This window comes from Struthio camelus, chromosome 3 (genome assembly GCF_040807025.1).
Source record: "Struthio camelus isolate bStrCam1 chromosome 3, bStrCam1.hap1, whole genome shotgun sequence".
Taxonomy (NCBI): Eukaryota; Metazoa; Chordata; class Aves; order Struthioniformes; family Struthionidae; genus Struthio; species Struthio camelus.
Genome location: NC_090944.1, coordinates 107,703,980 through 107,722,148, shown reverse-complemented (window position 1 = coordinate 107,722,148; position 18,169 = coordinate 107,703,980). Strand labels below are relative to the sequence as shown.

The 18,169-nt window shown below is 40.3% G+C and overlaps 2 protein-coding genes across 15 annotated transcripts in view; one reads left to right on the top strand and one right to left on the bottom strand.

Annotated features, from left to right (window-relative positions):
• Nucleotides 1-13,810, bottom strand: part of BABAM2 (BRISC and BRCA1 A complex member 2) — a 177,892-nt gene extending 164,082 nt beyond the window's left edge. For 5 of the 14 annotated variants that reach the window (XM_068939576.1, XM_068939575.1, XM_068939578.1 and 2 more), the window contains exons 1-2: nt 13,258-13,549; nt 9,440-9,599 (exon numbers count right to left, since the gene is read on the bottom strand). In XM_068939576.1, the coding sequence (XP_068795677.1) occupies nt 9,440-9,599; nt 13,258-13,549 (452 nt within the window). Of the gene's footprint in view, nt 1-9,439; nt 9,600-11,108; nt 11,130-12,525; nt 12,758-13,093; nt 13,115-13,137; nt 13,219-13,257; nt 13,550-13,589 lie in introns of those variants that run through there. The other 9 variants (XM_068939585.1, XM_068939581.1, XM_068939584.1 and 6 more) reach the window with 9 other exon arrangements.
• Nucleotides 13,460-18,169, top strand: part of RBKS (ribokinase) — a 69,521-nt gene continuing 64,811 nt past the window's right edge. Inside the window, exon 1 of the mRNA XM_068939589.1 lies at nt 13,460-13,597. Coding sequence (XP_068795690.1) covers nt 13,548-13,597 — 50 coding nt within the window. The 5' untranslated portion in view covers nt 13,460-13,547. The remainder of the gene's footprint in view (nt 13,598-18,169) is intronic.

Sequence of the window (18,169 nt, the reverse complement as noted above, 5' to 3'; positions counted from 1 at the left end):
GTTCCCCTCTGCCGAGTTTAAAAATGTTCTTCACAACTCGGTATCATTTATAGTCAGTTGCCCAGTAGCTGTATCATTTAACTTAAATGATAGGTCAGAATGCGCTTATCCTAACCGCATAAAAAAATAAAGATTTGATTCTACAAAGTGTGGTAAGATGAATTAATAGCTTGCTGCTGCTAAAGAGGGAAATGCAGCTTCCCTCTCCACGTTGCGTGCTATGACTGTTGCCTACTGTCAGCCATAGCCTCAGTGAACTGCTTCAGCTCCCTAACGTGGCGAAAACATAACCCCAGTCCCCTCAAAAGGTGGATTATTTTTATCACATCAGTAAATTAAGATGGCTTACAGCCATCGATGAGCACCAGGACCTTAAAAAGGACACGGTGAGAGCACAACACCATGAGCAGTGCAAAAGGAGGAACAAGCAAGACCTGCCCTTATCAGGAAGGCAACAGATCACTCTGCAGCCACACACAAGAACGAGTAGGATCTGCTGCAGGAAACCCAAGGATGGGACTACTTAAGCGTGAAGTCACCTTTGGATCCCAGTGGAAAGAGAGCCCGGTCTATCCAAAGTTCCTATAACCTTTCCTTCCAGATCCATCCCAAATGCCTTGACCTGTCTTTACAACACTTCCAACACCTCATCCAGACCTTCCAGTTCTCACCTCCTTCACTCATCTAATAAAACCAAATGTTGCCTATGCTTCTGTGAAGCACTGAAGCAAGAACACGGTTGACTTGGTTTGTATCACCAATAGCCAAATGAAAGGTATCGCACCCCTGAAAAGGAATCATTTCCCTGGAGATCTCAAGTGTCTTCATTCATTGTAAATTGTTTGCAGTTGACCTGTGAAGTCATTTAACTTTTACAGGGTTTCCAATTAGGTTTTATGACCAAGAGGCATGGCAGCCTGAAAAACAAGATAGACAGCAGCCTACTAGTACAATAAGTTCTTATTATAGAAGTATTGTTATTACAGAATATATTCCATTCTCCTGCCCCAATGAAAATAATCAATGGCAGAAGTGCACAACAAATTGTAAATCAATTTTTATTCAGGAGATTGAAACAAATTATAAAAGATGAAAAGGTAAAAAAGACAGAAATATGTGAAATTACGGCTATTTTGAAAGGCCCCTGGAAATCAAAATTATAAACATGAATAATCTGAGTGAGCTTTCCAACTGAACAAAGAATTGACCAGAGTAAAGCAACATGTATTCCATCAGGTTTTGGGTTTAAAAATATTATTTCAGTGATGAATAGCAATCTGCTATTTTTAGGAAAATATGCTTATTTTACACAGAGGTTTTTCTATTTTTTGTTTCTTTGCATCTTCTTCATAATGGAATTTTGCAATTTCCTTTAATTAATTTTATTTCATTGAGATTCTTTTATTCTTATAATAATAAAAGATGCCCAACTCTAACAGTCTTGATTTTGTTCATTCAACTATTTCCTGCAGAGTGTAAAGCAAAAAAAAAAATTGTGACCTAAACTCCTGAATGGTTTGCCTCAGACACATCAATTCCCTTCTCTCAGACAGGGCAAAAGAAATATGCTTCTTTTCATCCGTTACTTCTTCTATACTATGGATTACTTAGGATGTTTACCTTTACCTCAAATACTGTAATCAGTATCTTCAATAAAAATACTAATTTCAGGAGCAAAAGAAACTCTGTTCACTTATAAGTATAGCTCTATTTTTTTTTCATATGTATGCTTCCAGTTAGATAACTGTTGCCTCAAGGCATATCCCACTGTACAATGCAGTGCCAAATAAATGTCCAAGCTAAATATCTCAAGAAACAGTAAAATAGCTCAGGCACAGCACTGCATAGATGTGGCTATACTATTTCCATTAGAACTTGAGATCTTTTACCTACACTGCATAATTTAGTGCTGGATAGAGATACTGAACTGTCACAGAAGCTCATTTCACGATCTGTCAGAAAAAGAGCAGCAGCACAGCTGATGGCTCAAGAGAATGCAGGGCATTGATGAGGAAGTACTTAAAAGGGCAGCAGTAGAGAGACTTCAACCTGCGCATCAGCCAAAGAGACTGCTATGACAATGAAACTTCCCTTTGAAAACTTCTATGCAAATTTGCACAACGATCACATTGTAAGAAAAGGCTCGTACAGTTATTGATTTCCCATACTGTTACAGAAGGAATGTGTAGTTAGAAAATGGCATAGAGATTCTGTTTTCAAAAATTAGTAGCTTGCTTCCTTTATTATCACTGAGTCGCAAAAACAGTCTCTACAGAAGTATTCCCATTGATTTCTGTTGGCTGTAATGTAAATGCGGCAAAATCACATCTTCAACAGCGTTGTACGCCAGTCTGTCAGGATCAAGTCGCTGACCACCCCCTATACTTTTAAAATTCCTAAACTCATCAACAAATGATTGCAGTGAACAGGCTAAAAACTAAAAGTCATGATCTTTTGTTTCAGTTTCATTACCAGTGCACACTGGCTATTTAAGATTATGCCATGTACACGTACGTGTGGGAGAGAGAGTCAGACATGCATGAAGTGTAACTGGGTAAATAAAGCTAGAAGAATTTACCAACTAGCTGTCCAGGAATATATTCTTCTCTACTTAGCAGAGCAAAAGAACTTTAAAAGTCACTTCTTGTTCTCAGTTTCTGGTCAAGTGTATAATGCATCCAAGATCCCTGTTATGCTAGAATCTGTCCAGCTTAATTAAAAATAAACGCTGCATCTATGTGGTGTGAGGATTTGGGAGAGGAGGAAGCTTTGAAGCGGGTTCCCAATTATTAGATTTCTGATGCTTACAAGTTCTCTCAATAGCTACCTTTACAATAAAAAAGGAAGTCTCACAATGAGTTTCTATCCTCCTGCAGTGATACATAAAGCTGAGAATTAAGGAAGACATCTATTATAACAGCAGAAAGCCCTGGCCAGAAATCTGCAGTGTGGTAATGCAAGTCATGCCTTTCAAGAAGCGTTCAATGAGTTAACAAGGTACAGATAGTCACAATATATATTTAAATACCTTGCTACAGTATTTCCTTGCTACAGTATTACAGTGCTTGGCAGGTAAATTAGTACTACACGGTGAAGCTCTCCTTTAACAAACTAGAAAAGAAACAGTTGGCACCTGTACCAAATAGTTTCTTCACATTTTTATCAAAGCATAAAACTGATAGAAACTACGTTCGGTTTCTGTAAGATCAGACAGGAGGAAATCACTCACTACCCCAACCTAAAAATGTCAGCAGAGACATATTGTGCAGCATTTAATCTCAATAGATCTTAGGAAAGGTATGTAGTCTTTCAAACTAGAGACAAAAATCTGCAAAATTAACTAATGCTACCTTCACTTTTTAAAAATTGTTTACTCACAGCACTTTAAACTGGGAAGCAAGCACTTATTTCTTCAAAAAACTTCAAGTACTTTGCGTAAAAATAGCATAAAAAATGCCAACATATTTTGGAGAATATTTGCAAAATCATTACCAAATACATGCACTACACTGAAAATTAAATCTTTTTCAGATAGATGTTTTCCCTTTGTTTTTTCGACAGTCAGAAACAACAGTACAAGAGAGTCCAAACGCAGAGACAGTCCATACTCCTGGGACAGCACAGAAAAAGTGCTGTTCCAAGTGCTGCTCCACAGTGAAAACTGTTTCATATTGTCCCATCAGAGCTTCACCGTCTTCAGCCTGTTAAATTTTGCTTGAGAGTGACAAAAACCTCACTGCTTGTAATAAGATTTCTTGTAGTGAAGAAACACATTTATTATTAGAAACTGGAAGGAAACAACCTACTCTATGCAAAATAAGTAATAGTTTGCAACTTATCCAATATAGCAGTAAGACTCAAGAGACCGTACCTTTCCTGGAAGCCACCACATCCTTTCAAGTATACATTTTACTCAGAACATAATTATTTTAAAAGACAGCTTTTCATAATAGTAATTGCATTCTGAAGAGTCAGGCTGGTTAAACTTCACACTTACACAAAACGCATGTTAAAAACCTACCTGCAGATATAAATGTGAATGATGGTATGCAAATTTTCTTAAATAAAGTAGCATCTTTCAGTTCAAACTAACAAAAGGCAAAAGATCAAAGTGAAACTTTTAAATGCTGGCTGCACTACTGCAGTAGCATTTCACTATAAAAAATAAAATTTTGTGAAATACTTATGTAAAATGCATATTTACATAGGAAATGTTCAAATGAGAGGGAAATATCAAACATACTACAGTCTACTTGATAACACAAAAACTAAATCATCACTGCTCATGAGGAAGCAGGGCAGTAAAGTTATAAACATCTTATGATGACCTGATAGTGAACTTGTAAGTTAAAAATCTCCTCCAGACAGTATTACACCAATTTACACAGGTTTCTTTCAGGAAGAAAGAGAGCCTGAAATAATAGAGAAACAGACAGGTGCAAAAAAAACAAAATACCTGCATGGATTATTACAAACCAATTGCACAAGTCCACAATTAACCTCGTCATAAATACGGAGTAAGTATGTATAAGCAAACAAGTATGAAAGCTATAACTTTGTTGCAAGCAGATACCTAGGAGTATCCACTACTTAAGTGGATAACCTTAAAATATAACATTTTACATCATTGTATTCTTTTTGAAATTCTGCCTGCTGAAACACATCAAACTATTTTTAAAAACAAAATAATGTTCACTGAATAAGGAGAGGCCTGCAGCATAACCTGAGGTTCAAGCATGGGCTTTGGGGGCTGGTTGCGGGGCGGGGGGGGGGGGAACGTCTCAAAGGCAACGACCACCAGAGATACAACTTTTGAATCATTGTCACAAGCCACAGGAAAAGCAGCAGCCTCTTAAATAACTGGATTCTACGTTATACAATAATTAAATACCCTTCCTATAGGAAACTGTCTCCTATTTCTAAATTAAACTACCTCATTTTCCCTATTCAATATCCTTCCCACGATTGTATGTATAAATGCTAAGAAAAATACCTTTGCTCTAATTCAGTTGGCTCTGAGTAGATTTTAATATCTAATTAAGATGGGTCACTATTTCAAAGAGACACCACTGGACATTAACCGAATGATTGTATATAGCATTGACTCAATTGGCAGCACTATTTTCTTTGGGTCTGGAACAAGGTAATGCCCTATGCAAGAGTTAATTGCTTTGATCCATTCTGACTTCTGGAAGAACGCCTTTTATTAATGTAACAGAGATGCCTTCCAAGGTTTTCTTATCACCAGAATCAATGCTGCTAACGATGCTATATTTCAGAGGTGATCTAACACTAAGGCTCTATTTTTGTTCACTGCAAAGTCCACAGCCCTTTTTACAAGAAAGAAGATAAGAGCTTTGCAAACTTGATAAAATTCTGCTTTGGGTAACTATGTACCACCTAAGTTTTTATTACTATTTCTATCGAAAAGTTTCCTTCTTTCTTGTCATGCCATATGGCTGAGCGCAGTTAAGGAGTACTCACATTTCTTCAGTAATAGGACTTGATCCTGAAGACCCTACTTATACAGGTAAACGTATGCAAATGTGTGATGAGACTGTCTAAATAAAGTTTGTAAAACACACTGACATTACAGAACTGTAATGGATCATTATAAAGCATTAATATACCGAAGGACTGCAAAACAATAAGAATTTTTCCTTGCCATGACATATTTCCCTCCCACCCTTCCAAGCAGAGCAAATTAGCATATCTTCATACTTCGTAGTTTTAATCAAACGTAAGTTCTGTAATACAGTTCCTAATTTACAAGAAAACAAAGTAGTCAGTAAATGAAAACAAGCACAAAATACATTCCTTACTGAAAACAGACATATTGACTAACTTTTCAAACTCTACCAAGACTTAAAACATATCTCAAACACATGATTGCCATTTACAAGTCAAAGTCAATTAACATAAGCTATAAACCTGGAACTCAGTCTTGCACAAGCAAAACAAAAGGAAAATTCCTTCCATTTTTGGGTTGGAGAATGACAAAAGCAAAACTCCAAACAGGCAATGCCTAGGAGATCCCACTATATTCAAAATATTACCATCATTCCCCACTAACCACAGCTCTAGTTTCTAAAAAACCTAAGAAACAAGAATTGATGGACAATAAAAAGATATAAAGTCTTTGGCTTTTTATTACACACTGTAAAGCACTGGTTTACCAGGGAAGCTGTACACTACGTTAACCCCTGTTCTTCTATCAGAGTTAACAGCGTGGTACATGACACCAGAGCAGTCATGCAGCTGCTCCCTTCGACCCTCTCATCAGTGTAAACACATTCAAACGTCTCGAAGTCTTCATTTTCCTAGTTTATACCTACTGAGATGATTACCGTAAGGACTTCAACATCTTAAAAGTTATAGTAGAATTGTATTTTTTTTATTCTTAAAATTCTTCCACGTAACACAACAGCTTAGAATTGTTTAAATCATAAGATATTCGCATGTTCTGTAATAAATTTAAGCTAGCCTAAGGTAGAGATACGTTTACAGCCCCTTTCATTTGTCAATAAATGCACAATCACTAGTTAGAACTAAAGTTTCTGAAACGACAGTATTTACAAATGGCGATAATCATTTCACTGAGATCTCCAAAATTGCTTTTTAGTTACTTTCCACCATTTAATCTAGTGCCTCTTCTTCACCTTCGAGTTCTATGTTTTAAATTTGAAGCCTGATTCAGCACCATTGCAACAGAAGGGAGTTTTGCAGTTAACTTCCTGGGCTTCATTCCCATTATTCTGACTTAACTGCTCTCCTCGTTTTTCTTCTGTTTATGCCCAACTTCTCTATCCTTTTATTTCTGTTTGTTCATGCTGCTATCACCTACATTAGGCTCTGCCTCCTAATTTCTTCTGCATTATCATTTCTTTTTCATGAAAGCTTAAAGAAATTGAGAACGTAAAAGGGTTTGAATAACCGCATGATGTGAGCATAGAAGAATAAGTAGATCAATGGTGGTTTTGCGTGTGTTTTTTGGACTCTTGAAGCCCTACAAGTTTTCCTTCGGAAGCAGTACCTAGGAGCATTAAAAAATATGGTGAGTTGAGGGTTTGGGGTTTTGTTGTTGTTGTTGTTTTTTCGCTAATCACCTCTCATGAGCCTCTCAGAAACAGTCTATGGAGCCCCAAAGGTCCTATCTTTACTTAAAGACCGCTGAATTCGACCACAACTTATGGAAGGAACTTCTCTAATTCTGTGATGTACCTCCACTACGTTCTGTAAGTAATTTTTTACTGTTTATCTGCTAAGCTACATCATAAAGTAGTAATTTGCAAGGAGCTTAATCATTTTGCATTTCCACAATGATATGTAAATTCACAATACTCTCTTATAAATAAAGTGATATATTTGTAACAAATACATATAACAAAAACCTTTCCTGTAAATATAACAAAAACCCTTCCATGCATGAAATTTCAAATTTCAAAGAAATGCCAAAGAATTATTTGCTAATAGATCCTGTTTTAGAATGTTTTCAAGAAACTTATTTGTAAATAAATAAGAGCCCTTAAGAAATAATTCTCAAATAAAACACAGAATCTTGATTATACCAACCCTAAACAACTTCAACCCATAAACAAGCCTGAACATTTAAAAAAAAAAAAAAAAAGAGGCGCATACCAAAGCATTTGTGTTCCAGAATAAGATAAAAATTAAACGTTGCTAGCACTTGCATATAACAGAACCTATTCCCCTCCCTCAAGGGCTGTACTTTGTGTTCTAGACACCATGTTCAATACAATAACTGAAGAATTGGAATCATTTAAGTTAAACTCTTAGAAAACATTCAGGCTTTATCAAAGTAAACTCAGTAACATCACTGGACAAAAACTTTTAAAAATATCACTTTTTAAAAATATCTCTGAAAAGAGTCGGCTGGAAAACACTGGTTTAAATTACTTTATTTTTTTTTTAAAGACAGAGAGCATAAGCAAGTCAGCGGGCACAGAACAGAATCTTTTCTACTTCCTGATCAGCTGATGCCTTCATCACTGAACTACAGCTGTTTTCTCTATCTTTCGCATTCTTCTTTCACAGACTCAATAGGAGAGATGTAGGATAGCTCCCATCTCAGCCTTCCTAAGGAGACCAATTCAAGAGAAAACAAGGTCTAGCATGAATGGTGGGTTGCAGCTGCGTAACTGCTCAGCCCGTGTCACATAATTTGCAAGCCTAAATACAAAACCAGACAGAACTAATAACAAGGCTATACCTTCTTAGACCTCCCAGTAAATCTGCACTCAGTCACAGCACCTTACAGGCAGTAAGAGAGGAACGAATGATGCTTCTCAAACTAACCATAGCATAGAATTCAGACCTCCTTCCTGAAAAGATAGTGTAACTGTCGGGAGGGGGGGGGGGGGGGGGGACTTCCAAACTGGCCATGAAATCATAACAAAGCAGCCTTCAGAAGCACTTCAAACCAAGGTTTCAGTAGTGTTTTCAACCAAGGTTTAATCAAGAGTGATCTGTGGTGGCGCTCAAGAAATCGAAGCTTGGCTGAGGTCTACTAGACAAAAACGTTGGGATCTACTGGATTAGGTTATCATTCAAAAATGGACACAATAAAACTACATTTAAAAAAAAAAGGAATACAAACTAGTAATTCATACCAAATCGATGATTTAGACAACTAGAGCCAAAGTAATTTCAGGCTTTGAATTCCATTCTCAAATAAGTACCTGAATCAGGGATAGCGTCAGATGCCCGTTTCTAGAAAAATAATGGAATTTCTGACACCTCCTATCTCTAGGATTCTTTATTAGCCACCTTGGGAGTTTCCCTGCTCTGTACAACAGCTAAAGTGAACTCTGCCTCTAGCACTTCACTTCCCCCATGTATTATTCCTGGCGGTTACACATCAGAGTCCTTTTCTACATGTGGATCTCAAATTTTATTTCTCCTCTGAAAACCACCTGGTACCCTTCTAGGTTTAAAAATAAAAGGAGTAACTTAACTTATTTCAAACACTTGGCCCCAAAGCGAGGTCATGCACTGATCTTGAGGGAGGTCAGATGAATGAAAAGTTCATCTTTTCTTATTGAGTATATTCATGACTACAGGCAATGTCATACAAATTTATCTTAGCATATTTAATTTACAGAAGAGATCAAGTAAGCAAGTGATAAACAACAGGAAAGAGTATTCATAACTCTAGCTTACTGCTGAAAAACGGCACTATCAAGTGGCAGTGCTGAAAGTGTTTTAACAAGATTATTATTGCCAACAATATGACAAATTAAATCCCCCAAACTAGAAAGTGGTAATATGAAAAACAATCAAGCTAGTATGTCAGCTCCAGATATTCTGGAAATGTTTAAAAACATATTGACCTAGTAAAATCCAGTCCTGTAAAGACATTTGAACTGTTTGCTGTCTTGGGGTTGGTTTTCCTTTTTGGATAAGGGACTCAAACACTTACCCAGACTTCAGGTCTGTAATCCGTAAACAATTAGTAGCATCCAGTCCTACTTTTCCATTTCTGACCACACTGGAAATGAAAGGTGAGAGCGCTGGCGAAATTCTGTTCAAGGCAACTTCAGGTGACATTTTAATATGTTCCTCTTTCCTGTTGTCTTGAGCTGTATGGGGTCGGGGGAGGAGAATAAAAAAAAAAAACCCTGCTTATTTGATGTAAATTCACATATGCTGTATGTATATATGAATATATATTTCAAAGGAAAAAGCTATGGAGTCAAATGATCAGGAACACAAAGCAAAAGCGTGAACAGGTTTATAAAGGAAAAATGAACACACAATAATTTTATCCTCCTACCTTGGCAACAGTCATGCAAGCCTATTTATTCAATCTCAACATAAAACCTGACCCATTTCCTAGGCCCCTGTAATTAAGACCCTATCCCTACCAAAAAAGAGAAGTCAAAGGGTGGCCATCCTGACCCCTCACAGCCCAGCCATCAGAGAACACTTCCAGGCAGAGCCTGCAGCTGAACAGCCACACTAGGCTATTGTTCTGTTCCCTCTGAATCTGCAGGACTCTTGCTACCGGGACCAGCATTTGACTCTCTCCCCTTTTTTTTCCATTTATAATTTCTAATACCACTACTATTAGCATAACCATAATCACTATTATTTTTACATTACTTCATTAAGTAGCTATATACTGCATTTCATGTTTCCCTTTAAAGGCTAACACACTGCTTTTCTTTCAAAGCTATCACTGTACTCTTTGAAAGGCATCATCATTCACAAAACACGGAGCAGTACACTGACGTACACAAATTTTAAGCACAACATTTTCAGAAGTGCTTACAATTGTGTAACCTTACATTAATCAGTTAAGCCATTAAGTTAGCACACTTTAAGAATCTGTTCTATTTAGTTAAAATGCAGAAACTGAGCACACACATACTCCAGCCCACTGCAACACAAAAAGTGGATCAATACAGACTGCTGGGAGAAGAGAAAGTAAGCAAAAGAAAGGTAAGTAACTTATTAAAATGCTAACTTAATGTATTTCATCATACTCTGAGGCACATAATTCCATCTGAAAATTAACTAAACCTTGGATTTTTAGAAAAAAAAAACATAGCTTCAAATGTCTCACGGTAATGCCAGTGAAAAGTTAGGTGGAAGAGCCCAGACTTTAAACTTGACCATTAAAAGATACTTAAAAAAAAAAAAAACCATCTATTTGAAAAACACCAATTAATACAATATTTACTTCCTTACAAAATTATTCTGGGCAAGATTTCACAACCACTTCATTATTCATTTACATTCACAAATAATATTGATTGCTGTATAAGTTTTCTATAAAGAGCGTGAACAACTCATTGCAATAGCTGCAACTCACAATTTCATAATATCGTACTTTTCTGTTGTTTCCAACACTCAGTTACAAGTGTTAGTTGGCAATTAATGGATTTCCTAAAAACTGATAATTTCTTATAATTGGTAACAACATGAAACATTTGATTTATATATATTGCTCTTAAGAAATTCATCCACACTGAAGTACTGTGAACCAACCCTCAAGAAAGGGCTTATCCTAGCTATTCTGAACGTATTTGAACAAAGCAAAGGCACTTTAAGGCAAACAAAAATACTACTAACGTAAGATTTCTTACCCATAATATTATCTTTAGTATGCTAGTTCTTACATTTTACAGCAGCTAAAGAAACAGAAGACAACATATCTGTGTGTATATACATATACAGAAAATGTTTTTTCTTCATAGTGACGGATTTATGGTAACTGACAATGGGCAACAACCTAAGTTTGTTTAGCAAACATCAGGAGGAATTTAAGATGCTTCCTTCTGTTTGTTACTTCTTTTCTACCAGAAATGATTGCCTTTATTCTCACCTCTTTTCTTCCCCAGAGGAACTGACAGGACAGAACACAAGCCCATACTTGACCTATTTCAATGCAAAGTCCAGCAGCTTAGCTTGAACTGCTAATAAAAACGAGTTTAAGTAAACTCATAGGTTTTCCTCTAGAGTGGCTGAAACTGGGCACACATTGCATTCTGCCAGCTCTACTGTAGACAGAGAAACTTCAGACAGAGAGGCAGGGTTGGACACCTGAAGGTAAGCACTTCTCAAACCACAGCTACATGAAATCATGATACATGAGTACCTCAGAATAAGTTTTGATAACATGACAAGTTTTGGGGGATAAGCATTATGAGAGCAAAACTTTGAGACATAAAAGACACATTTGGGGATCAAAGCTGAATACAGACAGACACAATGGCCTACAGGAGGATTTTTTTTTAATCTTTTCACTAACAAAATACATAGATATTGTCAAGACAAGGTGCAAGTAACTCCTAAGCCTTTTTTATTTCTTGCATCATCTCTTTCAGATCCGCAATACCTTCTACACAACAAACCAGTTAACACACAACAAAGGGTCACTATCAGCTAAACTCACTGATTTATTTTGTAAACAAAGGGATTTACAAACTATAACACAGTTAGTTTCATCCTCCTAAGTTTTAGTTCTCATGCTTATGTTTTTTTCCCAGCTTAATCTTCCTGCAATACTGGAAACAGAACACAAACATACCAAATTAATCCAAGGGAATAAAAAATGAAATTCACTAGACAGTTTCCCTCCCAAAACAAAATATTTGAAAGCAGTAAACAAATTAATAGTTTAATCCTTTTAGATTCAGAAGCCTATCATAACTACTTCAGACAAATTTAACATATGCTTTACAGTCTTCACAGTAATCATAAATCTGAGGGACTGCTTCAGGCACCCTATAGTGTCCAGATGTAGGATACTCTGTTCCCCCAACACCAGGTAAAAACATTGCGAGTACTGATTAAGTTAATCTCTGTGAAAGTAAAGATGAACATTCTGATGGACAGCAGGCAGAGGGGTCACTCCGGAACGCCAGTGACGCCTTTCTATCTAAGCCTGTCACCTCCCACTCTGCAGTCTGTTTTTGTGCTTTTCACTTTGAGGATCGCAGTAACACACATCTGGGCCAGAGGTAAACAGAAAAGTTCAAGATTACTGCCATGTCTTCCCACCTCCTCTCGCGACGCCCAAACGCACTGCCACTAGCCATCCCCCAACGGGAACTACAACGCTGATTTATCGAGAGCCTCAAGGACCAAGCAGACGGCACACTTCCCCCCGTGCCCCTTAGCATTAACTTGGGGAGGAAGGGGGAAGGTGAGCGCTCCCTCCTCCCCCCGGCTGAGGCTCCTGGCTCCCGGCGCTGCCCCGCGGGGCAGGACGGCCCGGCTCCCCAGAGCACGGGCTCCGCGGCCCGGCCCGGCCCGCCGCTCGGCCTCGCGCGGGGCCGGGGGCGGGGGGGGGGGAGGCGGCGCCGGCCTGAGCCGCCCCGGGCCGCCCCGCGGGGGCAGGCCCTGGCCCAGGCGCGCCGTGCCGTGCCGAGCTGAGCTGACCGCCCCGCCGCGGCCCCGCCGGCCACCCGCCCGCACGCCGAGAGGCCTGGGCCGGCCCCGCGCCCGCCGCCGCCTCCGCTAGCGCTCGCCGGGCCCGCACGCCCGCACGCCGCCGCCTCTCCCGGGGCCGCTGCGCCCACTTCCCCCTCGCCGCCGCCGCCGCCGCCGCCGCCGGGCCCCGCCATACCTACGGCGGCCGGAGAGCAGCCCCCTAGCAACGGCCGCGCGCACCTTACCCAGCCACCCGCGCCCCGCCGTGCGCGCCCCCGCCGCCGCCGTGCGCGCTCTCCCCCCCCCAAGCCGCCGCCGCCGCCGCCGCGGCTGCCCAGGCCCGCAGGGGGCTTCACCGGCCTCGATATTGGCGGCCCTGGCAGTGCCGGGGCGGATCGGCGCCGCGCAGGCGTACGGCTCCCGGCAGGGAGCGGCGAGGGGCTGCGGCCTCGGTGCGGGTGGGGGGGCGGCGTTGCCAGCAGGCGCTCGCCGGGGGCACCCCCGCGCGGCTGGAGGCCCCCGGGCCGGCTGCCCCCGCCCGTTGCCCCTGGCAACCGGCGAAGCCGCGGGGCCTGGCGCCGGGTGCAGGGCGCGGACGCGCCCGGGTCGGCCCGGCCCGGCCTGGTCTGGCCTGGCCTGGCCGCGGCGCCATGGCCGCCGAGGTGGTGGTAGTGGGATCCTGTATGACCGACCTGGTCAGGTTAGTACCGCAGGGCCCCTCGGCGGCTGGCCGGAGGGGCGGCCCGCCGTGCCGGGCTGAGCGCAGCCTGCCGGCCCGCACCCTCCCCTGGTGCCCGGGGCTGGAGAAGCCAAGTGTCACGTAATTTTCCGCCCCTGGACAGGAGGAGTGGGTCAGGCGCCTGGCGGAGCTCTGGGCCCGGCCTGGGGTTGGATGGAGGCAGCTGAAGCCGGGAGCTGGCTGCGACGTAGGCAGGGGGAAGGAGCAGGGCCGCAAAGCCGCGCTGCCGGTGGGGGCGGCGGGTCCCGGGTGATGTCAGCCCTGCGAATAGTACTTCGAAAGAAGTCTGTGGGAACGAGAGGAGTTTGGACCTGTTGTCTGCTGGGGCTTTGATCAGCTGTCTGTAACTTTAGGGAGAAGAGAGATTTGGGTTTGTGTTTTCAGCTGTGCTAGGTGCCTCGGCGCTGTCTTTTCGAGAAAAGCAGCATTTTGTAGCAATCTGCATAGGAAGTCTTGAAGTCTGATACTCTTTATCGGTAGAGGAGCTTGAAACGATTTCAAGAGGGTAAATAAAATTGGTAAACTGTAACTTGTTCTCAGTTCAAAGTACTTGTCCTTGCTAGAAAAGCAAAAGAGAAAGCTTAATACTGTAAAGAAGCTGGAGTTAGCTCCATGGTAGGTAGGTAGGTAATTTGATTACTTGCAGACTATGTTTTATCTGACACTTTGAAAGAGGAGAGAGAGACACAGAGAGAAAAGGCCTCCTCTATTCATATCTGTACAGATCCAGAAGTGCAATAGGGAAGACCTCAAAAAAAAAAAAAAAAAAAAAAAAGAAGAAAAACCCCTCTGCACCCCAAAGCTGGCTTCAAAATTCTGGAATTCTTTTTTAAAGGAAGGGTTCATTCCTTTTGATTCCTCTTCTAGGCATTTTGCTTTTAGGTTTAGGCACTTAGATTTCATTTCCATTTTTTTCCACATAGGTAAGGTTTAGAAACTTTTAAAAATGGAAGTAAAGAAGCTCATGAATGCTCTTGATTCCAGCAGCCTGGGTTTTATAATAAATACTATATATCGGAAGACTTCAAACAAAGTTGCAAGGGTTGGCAGTGATGCAAATACTAACCTAAACTGCCTGACTTTGTCAGTACCAGTAAACTTGCAAGCCGGTCCTTGATTTGCACTATTTTAAACACATCTGTTTCAAAACTGTATATGCAGACTTAGTTAAAACAGGATTTAAAAATATATCTGTCTGGAATGCATCAGCTTGTCCTGCTGGGAATTCTGCAGTAAAAGACACAAACAATTTCTCAATCTGAATCAGCAGACAATTATATCAAAGCCTGTGAGTCAAGATAGTGTAGAATACATGGTTAGAAGAATATTCTGAGGAGTAAGTGCAATTTAGGCATAGACATGCATTCCAAAAACAATAAAAAACTTAAATATTCATAGAACCTGTGTCAGAAAGATTGAGTGCTTTATGTAACCTGCAGAACACGCTGGCAGTTTTCCAAGGAGAATAGTTGTCTTGTAAGTCAGAGTAAGATCTTGTAGAACTGATATTGGCATATATACGTGAGTGATCAGGTGCTTGTGACGTATGCTGAAATACAAAATGTGGTGCTTCAGCCTCAAGAAGTTCCTTTCACTGTCCCAGTAACACGTGAAAAAAGATCAAAAAATTGTCCACTGGTTTGAACGCTACTGACAGCTGCAGTTTTGAGTTCTTTCTTGACGTTTAAAAAAAAAGATGCATACAAACCTCCCCATGTTTTTGGCTGCTAGTTTCATCTGATAGAAATATGATCGTTTGTTTAAAGCCTTGTTAACTGGCCTTACTGTAGATGGAGATTAAAATGCGGGTTGTAGCCATAGATGCTGTTACACTAAGATTCAGTGGCTGAAAGAAGGCTATCTCTCTTTTCACTCAGCTGAGAGGGTTTCTTAAATGGTACAAATGCTTTTGGAAGAATGTATCTGACTCACTGTTATTAGCCTGTACTTTAAGGAGCAGTGAAGGGCTTTTTATTAGTGATAAGCTAATTTGATTCAACTGAAAAGAATGGACTGCCTCATTCTTTCTGTTAATAACGCAGGACGTCAGGCACTTCATAAACTAGGGAAAACAGTGGATTTAAATTTAGCTGACAAGAGTTCAGTCTGACTGAAAAGTCTACCTAGTAACAATGTAGACGTAATTTACATGTATCCTGTGATACAAAAATCTTGGTAAGATTACCTGAAAATCTTGAACTGCAGGCTGGGATGCCCCTAGGTGGGGAACAAAGCTATGACCAGCAGAGAACGATGAGTAAGCACTCTTAGATGTGGTAAAAATGGCCAGATTATGATTAGGATTGATGTCAGTAGGGTCCCTCTTGACTGTTTTTAGGTCTGAGACTTAGCAGGAGCTGTATATTCTAGGTTTAAAGCTAGGGTTCATTTCAGCAGGGACCAAAGAGCGTAAGTTTTCTGTCATTCATGCTGGTATTTCAGTAAGGAAAGGCACTGAGAGCAATGATCGTGTTAAGTGCTTGTCTACCGTCCGTTTGGAAGAGATGGAGTAGATTGCCTTAGGAGTGAACGTCATGCAAGTTAGGGAGGCCAGGCAAATTTTTGACACATTGTGTTTGGTAGGCTTATTCACTAGTCAAACCTATCTTTCCTAGAAGATAATCGCATTGGCTGAGGCTCTGCCAGCTAGCTAGTTTGAGTTATGTTATAACTCAAACTGATAGAATGCAGTCTTGGCCCTCTGTCTGGAAAACTAGAAGCTAACAGTGGCAGACAAAGTGGTAAACGTTCCTAGGTCTTTACAGGAAAGGTACTAAAAATCTGAAAGATAAGCTTAAAGCTGCCATTGGACATATGGTAGCCAGATTCACCAGTAAAAAAAATTGTCATGTAATGTTTTTGCTCAACACAGTAAACTCGCGATTTAAAGAAGCGTAACTACTGTGTGAAATAGAAATGTACAATTTTAAATTTGCTATGCCATTTTATATGATGAATAAGAAGGAAAGAGAAAGGTACTACCTTCTGTTGAAGATAGTATTCAGATGTAATTTTTAGAAATAATCAAATTCAGAAGAAGGCATGATGTGTCTTTACATTTTGTTACAGGGAAGGGGCCCAGTGGTTTGCTTTAAAAAATATTCTTCTCATCTAAGAATAATTTTTTTATTGTCCTGTAGCGCTGCAGACATAGCAGAATGTGGGTTTTCCAAAGTGAATTTAGTATAATCAAAACAACCTCACGTACATACATGCAGTAAACCACACTCTTTTGGCTTAATAGGACCAGGAACAAAACATATTTGTGGTCACAATCACAATCAACACTTCACTGGCAATAGCAAGCAATAGTAGTAGAAAACAAAAACAGCGTTATTCCGTATGATCTAGATATCAAACCAGACAGGTACCATCCATAGTATTATTTAAATAGTTTCTGCTCTGACTCACATTTGCAGACTGGTCGTGGCAATGGCATTTTAATTCATATTAAATCAGGACAAGACTAAACATATAAACCAATGAGAGTCAGACACACTAAAACAATTAGAATAAACAAGAGAAACTTTGGCATGGCAATTGAAAACTGCAAAAACAAAGAACAAAATGTAAGATGGAAAAAAAGTCTTTGGATAATCACAACAGCAACAGTTTTTCACTTTAATTTAAGAGAATGAGGCCACAGCCCGAATACTGGAAAACTGTATGTTTGTTAGCACTTCGAAAAGGTGAAGTCTTAGTTTTCAGTGGACCTCTTTCCTTCCCTCGGATTGCTTCATTCCCTCTTGGGAGTAGAACTAAAAGTTCTGGCATTCAGCCCCCTGTTGTAACCACTGTCGTTTATAACTGTTACAACAAGCAAACGGATTGTCTGAAGGCATTCTGCAAGAAAAGAAAGACATAGCAGAGAAAGCACTGAGATACAAAGCAGTATGTTGCCAGACTGGAGCGAACGATAGTGACAAATGCACATCTAGAATTACCATCCCAGAGTAGCCTAGCGTGAAGCCTTACAGATGCATTAGGACACTAATGTCTCTAGACTTAGGAAAGACTGGCACAGCTTGCCTTCCTTGCTATCAGGCTAAATCTCCGCTTGTGTAAAATGGCAAAGGTATCTCCACTAGTGAGATTCTACATCTTAAACCCCTAGTGGTGGTTATTGGTGGCTGAGGTGCTGAAGTAAGCGGTTCGTTGGCCTCTTCTAGAATGGAAATGTACATGCTCCTAAGCTGTGTCTTTTTTTAAAGTGTAATATCTGGGACTATAATTTTACACTTTTCTGTGGGAATATGGAAAGGAAATTTCTTATGTTTGTTTTTTTGAGTAAGCAGAGAAGGTTTAACGTATGACTTTTTCTTCTTAGCTTTGTTTCCAGGTCTATTTCTTCCATGTGTTCTCATTTCCGTCTTTTCTCATGCATGTACAGTCACCACCTTTTAATATTTTTTCATGCTTTTATTTTTTTCTGCTCCTCAACTTCTCCTAGCAGCAGAGAGAAGTGTTCTAGAATCCTTCAAATCCACTTCATTTGTGTGGGTTTTTTTTAGCTGTAATGCTTCCCCTGCAGCA